Source organism: Schistocerca nitens, chromosome 6 (assembly GCF_023898315.1).
Source record: "Schistocerca nitens isolate TAMUIC-IGC-003100 chromosome 6, iqSchNite1.1, whole genome shotgun sequence".
In the NCBI taxonomy this organism is placed as follows: Eukaryota; Metazoa; Arthropoda; class Insecta; order Orthoptera; family Acrididae; genus Schistocerca; species Schistocerca nitens.
In genome coordinates this window covers 361,458,882-361,477,090 of record NC_064619.1, presented here as the reverse complement: position 1 = coordinate 361,477,090, position 18,209 = coordinate 361,458,882, and the positions used below count along the sequence as shown (strand labels likewise).

General features: G+C 38.4%; 1 protein-coding gene across 1 annotated transcript in view; it reads right to left on the bottom strand.

Moving 5' to 3' along the window:
* The window catches only part of LOC126263361 (neural-cadherin-like), a 454,211-nt gene that overhangs the window by 126,965 nt on the left and 309,037 nt on the right, over positions 1–18,209 (bottom strand). Inside the window, exon 16 of the mRNA XM_049960451.1 lies at positions 9,149–9,421. Within this exon, the coding sequence (XP_049816408.1) occupies positions 9,149–9,421 (273 nt within the window). The remainder of the gene's footprint in view (positions 1–9,148; positions 9,422–18,209) is intronic.

The window sequence follows — 18,209 nt, the reverse complement described above, 5'->3', positions numbered from 1 at the left end:
TCTGTACACTTATCTGTCCTGTGCAAGTTTCATCATCTCTGCATAACAACTTCAATAAACATCCATCTGAACCTGCTTGCTGTATTAACCAGCCACACTGCCCTCATTTTAGTTGAACTGAGTCATAAAGTTCTTTTATTCTTAATTCAATTCAGTATCTCTTTGCTGAATATACAATTACCTACATAACCTTCAGCATTCCATTTATTATTTGCAGGTTAACTTTCATTTAACACTATATTGCACATAAACATTATCAGAAAAAATTACACTCACAATTACATTCACTAGTAACATATTTCTCATTTCCTTGTGCTCTGTTATAAAGAACCATACATTCTCCAAAAAGAAATCAGCAGTTCACGTGCATTACACCAGATGTAAGAATGACACACACTATAAATTTAAAAAATCTCTCCCTGGTACTGAGAGGTGCTAAGAAAGCTGATGTAAAAATCTGCACCCTTGTTTCCACTGATCTTAGAAACTTAAGGAGTAGCGAATCCACTTTCAGAACTAAACTACACATATTTCTCTAGAATCATGGATACTAATCTGCTAAGGAATTTGTGAAAGAGAGCTTACCAAAGAAAAGATATAGCTAAACTGTTTCATAAGTGTTGAAATATTTTATGTAGTTTAGGTTATTTTCATTTAGGCATTTTGTTGTGTGCTTGCCTCTATAGCTGAATGGTCAGCATGGCAGACTGCTATGCCGAGGACCCGGGTTCAGGTCCCATAATGCCAGGAATTTTTTCTTGGTGGGAAGACTGGAAAATGGTCCATGCAGCTTTCTGATGCCAACAGATGAGCTACTTGAATAAGTAGCATGGGCTCCAGCTGACAACAGCTGGGAGAGTGATGTGCTGATCCATGCGTATCCATCAGGCATTCAAATGATGCTGCTGGCTGAGGATGACACAGCAGTTGGTCAGTCCCAATGTGCCCATCTGGGGCCAGAATGGTGGAGCTTATGAGGTTATGATTGCGTAGTGTGGATATATATTTTTGTTTATAGAGAAATGCAGTTGAGGAGGTACTTGAATGAGAAGTATGGGCTCCAAGATTTACAAAGCTAACAACAGCTTGGAGAGTGTTGTGCTGATCCCACACCCCTCCATAACACATCCAAATGACACTAATGGTAGAAGAATGACATGTAGTTGGTCGGTCCCAATTACAAGGGTGGTATGAAAAGTTCTTGCAATCACCACAAGAGGTCAGCACTAGCCCAATGAGTTGTTCACATGATATTCATTGGACTGCTGCCTCTAAACACATGCCACATCAGTGCTCTTGGAAGAGAGCTGTGACAGTGATGTGGCTCTGCTGTTGTTCCCGCGTAGTGACTTGCAAAGACGGAAAAAATCAAAATTCGAGCAGTGATTAAGTGAGCAAAGGAAAATCATGCCAATTTCCAGAATACACTGGTGTACTCTGTTCCTTCATATTCAACTGTTGACAAGTGGACAAATATATTTAAATTTGGTTGGGAGAGCTTAGATGATGATCCGCACAGTGGTTGGCCAAGATGTGTCACTACTCCAGAAATCATTGCAAAAGTGCATAGAATGGTCATGGAGGATCGCCTATTGAAAGCATGTGAAATTGCTCATACTTTCAAGATATCATATGAAAGTATGTATCACATTTTAACTGAAGTATTAAAAATGAAAAAATTATCTGTAAGATGGGTGCCGCGACTCTCGACGTGTGCCCACACGCATGTGCAGTCGCCATGGCAAAATTACAAAAACTAAGGTGTGAATTGTTTCCACACCCACCATATTCACCTCATATGGCTCCATCAGACTTCGATCTATTCCCAAAACTGAAATTTTTTCTTGGTGGATGAAGATTCATTTCAAACGATGAATTGATAGCCAGAGTTGACAACTATTTGCAGGTCTGGAGGAAACTCATTTTCGAGATGGTATCAAGGCACTGGAACATCATTTGACCAAGTGCATTAATCTACAGGTTTCAGTGATGTAAGTACTTTTTTTCTATTCCGTTCCAAGAACTTTTCAAACCACCCTTGTAACCAGCCTCTGGCCAGAATGGCAGAGCTGATGAGCTTACCTTTGTGCAGTATGGGTACATATTTTTGCTAACAGAGAAATGCTGTTACTAAAAAGAAGATTTCAAATTGTAGGATCTCCTTCTAAAACTATTTGTGTACAAAGCCATAAGCTCGTTTTTCTGACAGAAAACTGAGAATTTCTGATCTTCACTTTCTGTATCAAAGTAAAGGAAAAGTAGTATGTGAATACCGACTGGTGGTAAGGAATGAAAGAGGAAGCTGCCTGGTAGATTAATGCACAGAGCATAAATTATTCATTACTAAAACTTGGTTCAAGAATCATGAAAGAAGGTTCTATATGTGGGAGAGACCTGGAGAAACCAGAAGGTTTCAGATCAATTATATAATGACAAGACAGAGATTTAGGAACCGGATTTTACCGTATTTACTCGAATCTAAGCCGCACTTTTTTTCCGGTTTTTGTAATCCAAAAAACCGCCTGCGGCTTAGAATCGAGTGCAAAGTAAGCGGAAGTTCTGAAAAATGTTGGTAGGTGCCGCCACAACTAACTTCTGCCATCGTATATATGTAGCTCTACCCAGGTATGCTTTGCAGGCACAAAGATAAATACTGGCACCGAAACCTCTGCGTCAATAAATAAATTAAAAAAAAAAAAAAAAAGGTTGAAGACGAGCTTTTTTGTCCGCCCTGAGTTTCGACCACTGCATTTTCATACGTTATCCAACGAAGTAAATACAAATTCCGTGTTGTTCATCTTTGAATGTAGCATTTCAAATCCGACTGGCAATACTGTTTGGGATGTTTGTCATGGCTAACTCTACGTTCTGAATTTTTTCCTACCTGTGAGAAGAGATGGTTGCTAATAGGAACCTTTATGGATTATGAATCACATGCAGTATTCTCTTCACCATAAGAATAATACGAATATAAACATTTTGCCATGTATTCTTTCGTGTTTTCTGCTATCTCATTTAAATCCTGTCTGCCTAATAAACTACTAAACTAGAGTGAGACAACAGCAAACACAGAAGAATATACATATCATGGCATGTTTATATTCGTATTATTCTTATGCCTAATAGTGATACAGTCAGAAATGAAGCACGCCAATTGGCTAGATTTTTAAATCTAAGATGACTCTAATTTCTGTGCAGAATGTAATGTACTAAAGAGGTGTCTGCAAAGATTTTCAAACAGAAAAATTTTCGCTAAACTCTTGTTCTGAACACCTTCTATCATACGCAGTCTATTATTCATACACAGTCTATTATTTGGGTCCTGTTGATTATTATCAAAGAAAGCAGCAGTGTAAATAACAACAAATAGCAGTCTCTTGCCATTGTTTCGCTAATGAGATGATTCCTCTATTTTTTTTTTTTTTTTTTTTTTTTAATTTTAAGCGGCGGTAGCACGCACAAAAGCAAGCCATGCCACGAGTGGCAACAGGTCGTAAACAATCATTATCAGAATGCGACAAACAATGCATGACAGTACAGTAATGCATTGTCAGCTTAGAGTGACGCAAACACCTATAACAAAGAGAACGGCACTTATCAGATCAAAGAAAACTAAGCAATTAATTCAAACCAGATGAAGCACGTGAAAAAGGAAGGGTACCCGAATAAATACGGACGGAGCGCGTGACGCATAGCAATGGCTACCTGGTAAAGCTGAACTGCTAAGCTAACGACTCGAACCAAACTACTGTAGCTGTATCATCATTCATTTGACCTAAATTGTTTCTCATATTAATATGGACCAACTTTGTTTCGATTTGGAGGTGTGGCCTAAAACTTTTCTCTCCCCTTGAATTTTGAGTCTCAAATTTCAGGTGCGGCTTAGATTCGGGAAATTTTTTTTCCCATGATTTCGAGTCTCATTTTTCAGGTGCGGCTTGGATTCGAGTAAATACGGTAAATTGTAAGGCATTTCCAGGGGCAGATGTGAACTCTGACCACAATTTATTGGTTAAGAACTGTAGATAAAATGTGAAGAAACTACAAAAGTAGGAATTTAAGGTGATAGGACCTGGATAAAGGAAAAGAACCAGAGGTTGTAGAGAGTGTCACAAAAAAAGAGAGTTAAGGAATGATTGACAAGAACAGGGGAAAGGAAAACAGTAGAAGAAGAATGGGTAGCTTTCAGAGATGAAATAGTGAAGGCAGCAGAGGATCAAGTAGGTAAGAAGATGAGGGCTAGCAGAAATCCTTGTGTAACACAAGAGATATTGAATTTAATTGATGAAAGGAGAAAGTATAAAAATGCAGAAAATGAAGCAGGCAAAAAGGAATACAAGCGTCTCAAAAATGAGACTGACAGCAAGTGCAAGATGGATAAGCGAGAATGGCTAGAGGACAAATGTATGGATGCAGAGCCATACATCACTTGGGGTAAGATAGAAGCCCCCTACAGGAAAATTAAAGGGACCTTTGGAGAAGAGAGAGCCACCTGGACAAATATCAAGGGTTCAGATGGTAAACCAGTCCTAAGAAAATAAGGGAAAAGCAAAGAAGGGAAAGCAGTAAGGTGGAAAGGGTACAAAAAGGGTCTACACAAAGGCAATGTACTCGAGATTATGGAAATGGAAGATGATGTAGATGAAGATGAGATGGGAAATATAACACTGCATGAAGAATTTAACAGAGCACGATGAGACCTAGGTCAAAACAAGGCCCTGTGAGTAGACAGCGTTCTGTTAGAGCTACTGATAGCCTTGGGAGAGCTGGCCATGACAAAATTCTTCCACCTGGTGAGCAAGATGTATGAGACAGAAGAACAGCCCTCAGACTTCAAGGAGAATATAATAATTCCAATTCCAAAGAAAGCAGGTACTTCCAGGTGCGAAACTTATCGAACTATCAGTTTAATAATTCACAGTTGCAAAATATTAACATGAATTCTTTACAGATGAATGGAAAAACTGGTAGAATGTGACATTGGAGAAGATCAGTTTGTATTCCATAGAAATGTAGGGACACGCGAGGCCATATTGACCCTTCAACTTATCTTACAAGATAGGTTAAGGAAAGGCACACCTATATTTATAGCATTTGTAGACTTAGGGAAAACTTCTGACAATGTTGACTGGAATACTCTCTTTCAAATTATGAAAGTGGCAGGGGTAAAATACAGGGATCAAAAGGCTATTTACAACTTGTACAGAAACCACATAGCAATTATAAGAGTCGAAGGCATGACAGGGAAGCAGTGGTTCAGAAGGGAGTGAGACAGGGTTGTAGCCTATCACCATTGTTATTCAATATGTATATCGAGCTAGCAGTAAAGGAAACAAAAGAAAAATTTGAAGTAGAAATTAAAATCCAGGGGAAGAAATAAAATCCTTGAGGTTCGTCGATGACATTGTTATTCTGTCAGAGACAGCAAAGGACTTGGAAGAACAGTTGAACAGAGTGGACAGTGTCTTGAAATGAACATCAACAAAAGCAAAACAAGGATAATGGAATGCAGCTGAATTAAATCAGGTGATGCTGAGGGAATTAGAAAATGAAATAAGACACTTAAAGTAGTAGATGAGTTTTGCTATTTGTGGAGCAAAATAACTGATGATGGTTGAAGTAGAGAGGATATAAAACATAGACTGGCAATGGCAAGGAAATTGTTTTTGAATAAGAGAAACTTGTTAACATTGAGTATAGATTTAAATGTTAGGAAGTCCTTTTTGAAATTATTTGTATGGAGTGTAGCCATGTATGGAAGTGAAACATGGATGATAAACAGTGTACAAAAGAAGAGAAAAGAAGCTTTTGAAATGTGGTGCTAGAGAAAACGCTGAAGATTAGATGGGTAGATCATGTAACTAATGAGGAGGTACTGAATAGAATTGGAGAGAAGAGAGATTTGTGACATAACTTGACTAGAAGAAGGGACACAATATGAGGCATCAAGGGATCTCCAATTAAGTATTGGAGGGCAGCGTGGAGGGTAAAAACTGTAGAGGGAGACCAAGAGATGAATACACTAAGCATGTTCAGAAGGATGCAGACTGCAGTAGTTACCTTGAGATGAAGAGACTTACACAGGAGAAGGTAGCATGGAGAGCTGCATCAAACCAGTCTTTGCACTGAAGACCACAACAACAATAATCATTTATCTGTTACTGGTAAGAGAAGTACTACCAGTACAACCTTGTATATCATTATTATGTAAACTAAAGCTATGACAATGTCCAAAAACTGATTGCTATGTTGTTGTTGTTGTTGTTGTTGTGGTCTTCAGTCCTAAGACTGGTTTGATGCAGTTCTCCATGCTACTCTATCCTGTGCAAGCTTCTTCATCTCCCAGTACCTACTGCAACCTACATCCTTCTGAATCAGCTTAGTTTATTGATCTCTTGGTCTCCCTCTACGATTTTTACCCTCCACGCTGCCCTCCAATGCTAAATTTGTGATCCCTTGATGCCTCAAAACATGTCCTACCAACCGATCCCTTCTTCTGGTCAAGTTGTGCCAAAAACGTCTCTTCTCCCCAATCCTATTCAATACCTCCTCATTAGTTACGTGATCTACCCACCTTATCTTCAGCATTCTTCTGTAGCACCACATTTCGAAAGCTTCTATTCTCTTCTTGTCCAAACTATTTATCGTCCATGTTTCACTTCTATACATGGCTACACTCCATACAAATACTTTCAGAAACGACTTCCTGACACTTAAATCTATACTCGAGGTTAACAAATTTCTCTTCTTCAGAAACGATTTCCTTGCCATTGCCAGTCTACATTTTATATCCTCTCTACTTCGACCATCATCAGTTATTTTACTCCCTATATAGCAAAACTCCTTTACTACTTTAAGTGTCTCATTTCCTAATCTAATCCCCTCAGCATCACCCGATTTAATTTGACTACATTCCATTATCCTCGTTTCGCTTTTGTTGATGTTCATCTTATATCCTCCTTTCAAGACACTGTCAATTCCGTTCAACTGCTCTTCCAAGTCCTTTGCTGTCTCTGACAGAATTACAATGTCATCGGCGAACCTCAAAGTTTTTACTTCTTCTCCATGAATTTTAATACCTACTCCGAATTTTTCTTTTGTTTCCTTTACTGCTTGCTCAATATACAGATTGAATAACATCGGGGAGAGGCTACAACCCTGTCTCACTCCTTTCCCAACCACTGCTTCCCTTTCATGCCCCTTGACTCTTATAACTGCCATCTGGTTTCTGTACAAATTGTAAATAGCCTTTCGCTCCCTGTATTTTACCCCTGCCACCTTCAGAATTTGAAAGAGAGTATTCCAGTTAACGTTGTCAAAAGCTTTCTCTAAGTCTACAAATGCTAGAAACGTAGGTTTGCCTTTTCTTAATCTTTCTTCTAAGATAAGTCGTGAGGTTAGTATTGCCTCACGTGTTCCAACATTTCTACGGAATCCAAACTGATCTTCCCCGAGGTCCGCTTCTACTAGTTTTTCCATTCGTCTGTAAAGAATTCGCGTTAGTATTTTGCAGCTGTGACTTATTAAACTGATAGTTCGGTAATTTTCACATCTGTCAACACCTGCTTTCTGTGGGATTGGAATTATTATATTCTTCTTGAAGTCTGTGGGTATTTCGCCTGTCTCATACTTCTTGCTCACCAGATGGTAGAGTTTTGTCATGACTGGCTCTCCCAAGGCCATCAGTAGTTCTAATGGAATGTTGTCTACTCCCGGGGCCTTGTTTCGACTCAGGTCTTTCAGTGCTCTGTCCAACTCTTCACGCAGTATCTTATCTCCCATTTCATCTTCATCTACATCCTCTTCCATTTCCATAATATTGTCCTCAAGTACATCGCCCTTGTATAAACCCTCTATATACTCCTTCCACCTTTCTGCCTTCCCTTCTTTGCTTACAACTGGGTTGCCATCTCAGCTCTTGATTGCTATATGGACAGCAAATAAATGGTACAAAAATAGCTAAGCCTACCATACCGTTCTGAACAAGTGGCTACTTAAGATACAATAATCATTTATTGTTTTATTTGTAATTTTATATTATGTGTTGAGCAGTAAATTGTAACTCAATATATATGGAAATATATCTCATCATAATCTTGAAATGTTCTACATCACTGCTTCTCTTGATCTACCCAAACTGACATTCACCCTGATCATCTGCCACCAGTCATTCTGTTAGTTGACTCTTAAGGATTTCTTTGCAGATCTGCCATCACATCACATTTTATAAATCTCACAAGATTTCTTCAAGGTAACTCCTTCATATCATCAGGTGGTGCTGCTGGTTACTCCTGAAAAAAGAAAGCTGTTTACTTGCCAGCAGTAACCAGCATTCATCACCTGTTGATGTCAATCAGTTAACTTAAAGAAAGACTGTAGAATTTACAATACATGCTCTACTGGCAGACCACATCCAGCATACTGGATAGGAAAGCATTATTATGGTTGTTTATCACAAGGAACTAAGTTATTGTGACAGGTTGTCATCTACTCTAGGTGCCTGGTTTTGATTTTGGTTGTTCAGGTTCAGTGTTCTGTCAAATTCTTATCACATTCTTGAATTACCCATCTCATCTTTAACCACTCATCTTCCTTCTTCACTCTCATTAAGCTTATATTCACCTTTCAAGACCAAGAGCAATGAACTGTTCATTTCTTGACAATCACCTCACAACTTTCTCCTTCTACCCTATCAAGATTTTAAGTTCTTTCACATTTATCTTTTACCTTGGTGTGTTGCATTACTCCTGTCAACTAACATGAGTTTCTGAAACTAAGGATCATCAAAACAAGATGCCAGTCTTGCCAATATTCACTTCTAGCATTGCAATAGGTAATTGTTTACTATTTACAAAGTAATAAAAATAGAAGAAAGATGAAAACACAATTCTACAGCTTTACAAAACAGGAACTGTAATGAAGTGTGATTTTAGTATGAAATTTAACCCATTCTTGTAGTTTATCAGGTCTTATTTAGACAACAAAAAAGTTTACAAGTGAAACATAGGACTCTTATTCCTCAATAAAAATTTATAAAATCAGTATCTTGTCCCAGTCTGCACTGCATCTTGCTAAATTAAGCTGAGCCTTTGAAAAAATTCCAGTATTTTTTTAAAAAAATTGTGCAACTGAATGACTAATGAAAAACAATATTTCTTACCTGCCTATTGTAATAAATATTTCTAATACATCCATTGAAACTTTTTGTAAAAGGAGCTCCATGCCAGTGGAACATCTGTGGGTCAAACTCTTGTCTGTGGCAGCCACCTATCTGAAGTGGGTCATTGACATTCAAGTATTCACTGAAAGGTGGTACAACACCTTCAGCCTGACAGATTGTGTAATCAAATTTTGATAAGCTTCCATCCTCTTGCTCAGTAATATCCGCAAATTTACAGAAGTCCAGCACCATTCGAACACTCTGCAAACTCAAGAGTTTTCCACAGTTTCATATTCATGCAATGAAAAGTTCATTTGGAAATTGGTACTCAGATGCACAGACCTTATAAGCAAAATACATCACCAAAACTTTCCTTTATGAGTAACACTTTCAGTTAATTACACTGGTTTAAGAAAAATTATGCTCATTTTATATTCATATTTTTCCTGCTATGATATTCATTCCAAAAAGAAATACCTCCCACAATACATATTTCATATTTGACTGAATTATTTCACCATGTACTCAGGAAATAGAATATTATCTAGTCCCCCTTAGACTTTCATAAGATGACACTTTACAGAGGCTTCATTAGAAGTATGTTTAATTTTATATTCACACTTAATGGATTTAATTCTTTCTCATTATATATGATTCCTTAAGAAAATAAAATTAGAAAAGAGAGGTTAAGTGTGGTTGTGGGTGGAGGGCAAGGGCTGTGTGGGGAAGATATGTCATGGAAGAGATTATTGTGATATGAGATACAAATATAGTTTTTACAAGATATTTATATTCTTGTATAAAACTTGGAACAAGTCCACTATTTGACAGCAAAACGGAATACAAGAGAAACAGTCTGCTGTTATAAATGAGGAAGTTGTGTATCAAAATAAACTATAACCAATTTATAAGTGTTTATCATCAATTAGATTTCTGCACCCATGGTCTAGGGTTTGCATCTTTGATTAGTAATCAAAATTTCCTAATGCCAGGTTCGAAACCCATCAATGCTTAAATTTTGATTAATACTCAGCATTGGTGGCCAAAGACTTCCAGCATAAGAAGTCACCCTCTTTCTGTCAATGGTCTTGTCAAAGAAGGCAGAGGGGTGGACAGAGTTTCAGGGCAGTCTCTTGTCCTTGGGGTGGGAAACTGCTCCTATAGGTGGAATAATCAGCAGTGACAAAGGCATGAGGATGCAGAAGACAATGGAAACCACTGAATTAAAGACACATGACATGTAACCATGGGACATGTGGCCTGTAACTGAAAAAATGTCACAACAATCTCTCCTTTGGCAAAAGATTCCGGAACAGTCCACCACTCAGATGTCTGGCAGGGGACTGCCAAGGGGGAGGCAACCATCAGAAAAAGATTGAATAGCCAATGAAAGGACAATAATGTCAGAAGCCTGAACGTGGTAGGGAAGCTAGAAAATTGGATTTACCTGTCACACTGCCCTCATTTTAGTTGAACTGAGTCATAAAGTTCTTTTATTCTTAAATAAATTCACTATGTCTTTGCTAAATATCCAATTACCTACATAATCTTCAGCATTCTTCCAAGATAACATATTACAAAAACATCTGTTCTTTGTCTTTTTGTACCATTTATTACTTGTGGTTAACTTTCATTTAAGACTATATTGCACATAAACACAATCAGAAAAAAATTACAAACACTTACAATTACATTTGCTCGTAACATATTTCTCATTTCCTTGTGCTCTGTTATAAAGAATCTACATTCTCCAAAAATAAATCTGCAGTTCACATGCATTACACTAGATGTAAAATTGACACACACTATAAACTGAAAAAGTCTGTCCCTGGTGCAGATAGCACCAGACTGATCTGGCCATATATGATCACATCTTCGCGGACCAATTATCCCACCAAAGTGTACTCCACTTTGCCAGCCTTGTAATGTATATTTTTACTGACAGGTTAAAATTTTCATGAAGAAAATTCAGAATACTCCCGATTTGTTGAAGACCAAGAGAGCAATTGCATCCAGGTCTGATTCCATAAAACTACACTCATTAATTTTGTATCAATTCAGGGCACCAACTTTTTTTTAATATGATCTAATACACATGGTTTGCATCAAAGTTAACGGATGAAAGAAAAACCTTTTTGAATGTAAATAGATAATGTTTTCCGGTATTGCTCTTAAAAACTCCATGCGCTTGCAAGACTTAGCTTTTATGAAATGTGCCTGGTGCTGTAAAACATTGTGTTTTGGTTGCTTTTAAAAGAAATATCATCCAGATTTCTGTTGTGACATAGCAAGCAATGCAGGTGATAGCTAGTAAGATTTTGTAATAATGATGTGAAAATTACACTACTACAGCAAAATTGAATGTTTCTTAATAATTTCATACAATGTACACTGTTTGTTGATATTCTAGAAAATAAAATGGAAAAATGTTGGACTATTCTGATTAAAAAAAAGCAAAAACATGAAAAGGACCCAAACATGGTACCTTCAGTGTGGTAGCTGCACCACATACACTTGGTTGGAACATGGCCAACGTTACGCATATTACAGCATGCAGTGAATTTCAAAATAAATTTTCTCAAAAACCAAGGCCTGTCACTAAAATAGGGGATAGCCTCATACTCAGTGCATGTCCCTCTACAACATATCTGAGACCCATCAAAATCCGTTATGTACAATTCTGATGGCCCACCGGTAAGACTAAATGGCTGCATTGAAAATGTGAAGAATTAGAGAAAGTAATAATTGTCAGAAGGACTGACTCAGCATAGAGGTAAGTCAATGAAACCTTTGGTGAATCTCAAAGCATGGGTGGTAACATTAAGAGGGCAATGGGAATTACACTGTTAAATGGAGAGTAGAGAGCGGATAGGTGGAAAGAGTACTTTGATGGGCTCTATGAGGGGGAAGATTTGTCTGATGTGATAGAAGAAAAAGAAACCGGTATCGATTTAGAAAAGATAGGGAATCCAGTATTAGAATATGAATTTAAGGGAGCTTTGCAGAACTTAAGATCAATTAAGGCAGAAGGGATAGATAAAATTCCATTAGAATTTCTACAATCATTGGGGAAAGTGGCAACAAAATGACTGTTCACATTGCTGTGCAAAATGTATGAGTCTGGTGACATACCACATGACTCTCAGAGAAATATCATCCACACAATTCTGAAGACAGCAAGAGCTGACAAGTGCGAGAACTACCGCACAATCAGCTTAACAGCTCATGCATCCAATTTGTTGACAGGAATAATATACAGAAGAATGGAAAAGAAAATTGAGGATGTGTTAGATGATGATCAGTTTGGCTTTAGGAAAGGGAAAGGCACCAAAGAGGCAATTCTGATGTTGTGGTTGATAATGGAAGCAAGACTAATGAAAATTCTTGACATCTTCATAGAATTTGTCAACCTGGGAAAAACATTTGACGATGTAAAATGGTGCAAGATGTACAAAATTCTGAGAAAATAGGGGTTAGTTGTAGGGGAAGACAGGTAATATACAATGTGTACAAAAGCCAAGATGGAATAATATAAATGGATGACCAAGAACAAAGTGACTGGATTAACAAGTGTGTAAGACACAGATGTAGTCTTTCGCTTCTACTTTTCAATCAGTACATTGACGAAGCAATGATGGCAATAAAAGAGTGTTTCCAGAGTGGAATTAAAATTCAAGGTGAAAGGATATTAATGATATGATTTGCTGATGACATTGCTATCTTGAGTGAAAGTGAAGAAGAATTATATGATCTGCTGAATGGAATGAACAGTCTAATGAGTACGGAATATGGATAGAGAGTAAATTAAAGAAAAATGGAAGTAATGTGAAATAGCAGAAATGAGAACAGTGAGGAACTTAACATCAGGAGTGATGATCACGAAGTAGTTGAATTTAAGAAATTCTACTACCTAGGCAGCAAAATAATCAAGACAGAACAAGGAGGACATCAAAAGGAGACTAGCACTGGCAAAAAGAGCATTCCTGGCCAAGAGAAGTCAACTAGTATCAAATGTAGGCCTCAATTTGAAGAAGGAATTTCTGAGAATGCGCACTTGGAGCACACCATTGTATGGTAGTGAAACATGGACTGTGGAAAAACTGGAACAGAAGATAATTGAAGCATTTGAGATGTGGTGCTACAGATGAATGTTCAAAATTAGGTGGACTGATAAAGTAAGGAATGAGGAGGTTCTGCACAGAATTGGAGAGGAAACGAGTATGGGGAAAACATTCACAAGGATGATAAGGTATCTTGTAAGGCATCAGGGAATGACTTTCATGGTACCACCAGAGTGAGCTGTAGAGGGCAAAACTATAGAGGAAGACAGACATTGGAATAACTCCAGCAAATAATTGAGGACATTGGTTGCAACTGCTACTCTGAGATTAAGAGGTTGGCACAGGAGAGGAATTTGTGGTGGATTGCATCATACCAATCAGAAGTATGATGACTCAAAAAAAATCATCAAATACATATTTGAACCTCCTCCTTAATCAAATGTTTGGCATCACTGCATTCAGTGCAGCAGGACCTGGATACAACAGTGGTGGGGAAGGAGGTCCAGAACAGAATCAATCCACTATGTCTCATGAAGTCAAATGAGGAACTGCCTGAATAAAGAAACAGTGCCATCATCAGGACACATCTACTGGCATTAACAGCTGGAAGGACCGGCAACTTGCCTATCAGGTGCGAGTTTGCCACTCAAAACAAGCCTAAGGCCTAGTCTGTGGTGTTGAAGTTATGTTTATGTTGTCAGCCACATATTTTGAAAGTTAACCGATTTCTATAACCTGACATTGTAACTGTCTGTTATTTTGCTGTGTTAGAGCATGCTTAGTAAAATAAGCCTTCACTCTTTTCAAATAATTATACACTGATCAGCCAGAACATAATGACCACTGACCTATTATCAATACAAACCCATCCTGGTGATAGCAGCATAATCTGCAGAGTAATGCACGGTACATGTAGTATCCGTGAGCATGCTATCAGTGTGTAAAATGGGGAAGGTGCACACAATCTATTTGAGTTTGACTGGGGACAAAATGTGATGGTCCTGAGACCTGGCAAGAGTATTTGGCAGACTGCATGACTTGTCGGTGTTCAAGGAGTGCTGTGGTGACTGTCTTCAACAGGCGGTGAAACCAAGGTGAAACCATGTCCAGATGTCATGGGTTTGGGCACATGACCACTGGAACTGGACATTGGCACAGTAGCAGAGCATATCATGGTCTGATGAATCCCAACATCTTCTTCATAAAGCCAATGGGAGAGTACAAATCCATCGTCTTCCAGTGAAACAGCTCGTTGACTCCTGTACTGTGGGACAGAGATAAGCTGGCAGCAGCTCCATTGTGCTCTGGGGAACATCCATATGGGCATACATGGATCCAGTGGAGCTCGTGCAAGGCACCATGATGCCCAAGGAGTATCGTATACTGGTTGCAGACCATGCACATACACTCCTTCATGATGATCACTTTTCCCAAAGGCAGCAGGATATTTCAGCAAGATAATGTGCCATGTCACAAGGCCAGGAGTGTAATAGAGTGGTCCAAGGAACATAGTGGTGAATTCCAATTGATGTGCTCACCCCCTAACTCAACAGATCTGAATCCAATGCAACATGTCTGCAATGTGATTGAATGTGGCATCCCATAATTTACAGGAATGAGGTCGACTTGTGTATGCAGATGTGGTGCTAACTTGCTCCAGCAACATAGGAAGGTCTCACAGCTTCCATGCCATGACAAGTCACTGCTGTTATCCATGCTAAAGGTGGACGTAATAGCTGTTAGGTAGACAGGCATAATGTTCTGGCTGATCAGTGTACAGCTTTCCCATATGTTAAGCTGATATATTTGCACCTCTATGTAAATGCACAGTCTTGAGAATCAGCCTTACTTGAAGAATTTTCAACACACAGCAGTGTGTTTCCACATATAATCAGTTATTTTGTACAAGTAATGACATAATTATCTGCTTTTGCATTCAATCATTTCTACAGAAAATTGGGATTCTTGTGAGAAACAATGACTGTTTTCCCCTGCTCTCAATCTCTGCTTATCATTGTCTTCCACTTACCATGCATGACATCCTCCTGTTCACATACCATCCCATTGTCTTGCACCCACATAATTCTTTCTCTTCTCTTCACTCCCCTACTAGATCCCTTATAGGAATCTTTTCTTATATATCTTCCTTTTCTAGTCTGGATCCTGTAACTTGCCACTGTACTCTCCCTTTCCTCTCAACATCTCTCCTAAACTTCTCTCTCTCTCTCTCTCTCTCTCTCTCTCTCTCTCTCTCTCTCTGTGTGTGTGTGTGTGTGTGTGTGAGAGAGAGAGAGAGAGAGAGAGAGAGAGAGAGAGAGAGGGGGGGGGGGGTTGAGGGAGAGGTGGGGTGTGTGTGGGAAAGGTGAGTGAGAGAGAGGGGGGTTGAGGGAGAGGTGGAGGGGGTGAGGGAGAGGAGGGAGGGAGGGAGAGGGAGAGAGAGAGGGGGGGTTGAGGGAGAGGTGGGGGGTGAGGGAGAGGTGAGTGAGAGAGAGGGGGGGTTGAGGGGGAGGTGGGGAGGTGAGGGAGAGGTGGGAGGGAGGGGGTGAGAGAGAGAGGGGGGGAGGGAGGGAGAGAGAAGGAGGGAGAGAGATCTTGTCCACACTTAAGTGTTTTGCATACGAATCATTTTGTTAGTATTCTAAATTATGTAGATAATTTAAAGGATAAATCAGAAAAGAATGGTGATTTTTTCCCTCATTTGGAATATATAACAGCAGAAAACTGCATGGCAGCAAAATGTGGACAATAAACAGTTAGGATAAGAAGAGAATATAAATTTCTGAGATAAAGTGCAACAGATGAATACTGAAGATTAGATGTATAGATAGGGTAACTAATGAAGTGGTACTGAATTGAACGCAAAAGAAGAATTTTGTGGCACAATTTGACATGACACATCCTCAGACATCAAAGAATCATCAATTTGGTAATGGAGGAAAGTGTAAGGGATAAATACTTTAGAGAAAGACTTAGGTTTGACTACAGTAAGCAGGTTAAAACTGATGTAGGCTGCAGTAGTTGGATAAATAATGAAATTATACCTTTGTTTCATATAACTGCTATGATGGCTTATTAAATGTTACAGCAGTCACAGGCACATCGTGAAAGGATTCTTCCACAATAAATAACATTTTGCTGATTGAAACCAGTTAAAAGAGAGTTCGATTTTGATGTAAAGAATAACAGTTTGAGTACTACATGCAACTGAGCAAATGAAATCATGATTTTTATTGCTTGTGCCATTGTACTGGAAGATGGCAGAACAACTACAGATATTGCAGCAAAATCACTAACATTTTCCATAAGCAAGGCAGTTCATATCCAACACATATACACAGAAGGTAACTGCCAAGGTTACTAAACCCAGAACAAAAGCAAAGAAAATGGAGACTTGGTCAAAATAATTTTTAGTGCAGCATAGGGAAGCCTATCACAGTTCGATCATTCCAAATTTGAAAGTGAAACAAAGCAATAAAGCAAGTGTAGCCTGGTAATCATTCAGTTTACAGATAGTAAAGAAAGTTGCTTGGCCAGTAGGAGACAATGGCGATTCACATCTCCAGTCGATACGATTCATCAATACATGCTTGCTCACTTACAATGGCTACTATAGCCATCAAAGTTATCTAAAACCCATATATGTAAATTATACTGGATTCCAAGCTGAGTACTTTGAGGTACTTTGAGGTACATAGAGGGGGACCAAAAAGAAAACTGGAATAACATTGCCTTGGACGGAGCTAGTGTACTACGCATTTCTGCCACTATGTGTGTATAGCACAAGTCATTATCAGTTCAGTGCCACCTGTGTTGTCAATCTGGCTTGTTCCATTCATCTGCAGCGATTCTTTTTGCTAGTGCTGCTTTGTTCTTGTTTTGTCTTTTATGATGACAAATTTAATTGAACAACGTGAGACTGTGAAATTTTGTTTACTACTTCGTGCTTTTAATATCAAAAATGATGCTAAGAGAAAAACTCAAGTGTACGAGTGGTTTGCTCAATTTAAAAATGTTGACATGTTGATTGATGACAAACCTCATTCTGGACATCCATTACCTGCCAGAAACAATAAAAATATTTAAAAAATTCAAGAGCTTGTGCTCACATACTGTCAACAGATAACTGATCAACAGTCAGAGATTAGTGGATTATCTTGGAGCTCAGTTCAGTGATTTGTCGCAGACAGGAGACTGGTCCTTCCACCTTGACAATGCACCTGCAGGCACAGCCATCTCTGTTAGACAGTTCTTAGCTAAAAGTGGTATGGTTCCACTGCCCACACATCTTAATCACCTATCCTGGCTCTGCGCAAATTTATCTTGTTTTCACACATTAAAAGGGGCATGAAAAGACACCAATTTCACAACATGTTTCGAACTGTGGAAGCACCAGTGAGGCAAATGTAATAGTTGTATTTTGAAAGGGATAAGGTTGTTTTGTAAACAATATGAAAAAATGAAAATATATAGCTCTTAAAAATATTTTAATTTATTTTATTTTATTTTTTTTTATACTCCCTCATATTGACTTAAGCACAGCACACACTTATAACAACAATTTAAGCTCAAACTTTCACTTTGAGCCTAGTGGTCTAATGGTGAAGTGCATGCCGTTATTTAATTGTAGCAACTTTCAAAGTGACAGCCTATAGACTCAATGCATGCATAACAACAGCACTTAAAATTCTGTCACTCTCTTTCAAATACATTAAATTGTTTATTGAAAAATGAAGTGTTTGTTAGGATCATATCAGCACTAATATCCTAGATATTATCCCTTATGGGTTTATTTTCACTTGTCTGAGGCTGAACGTCTATGGTAATTAATTTTTAAATCATGAAGGCTTGTCACTGAAAGAGTAGCAACCAGTTCAAAAGGCAATGTGGGAAGATGTGTTTTTGATACTTATGGATATGGAATAATTATATATTCTTTTTCTATTTGGAATGCTACAATTTTGAGTTTAGGGTCCAAAATACTATATTTT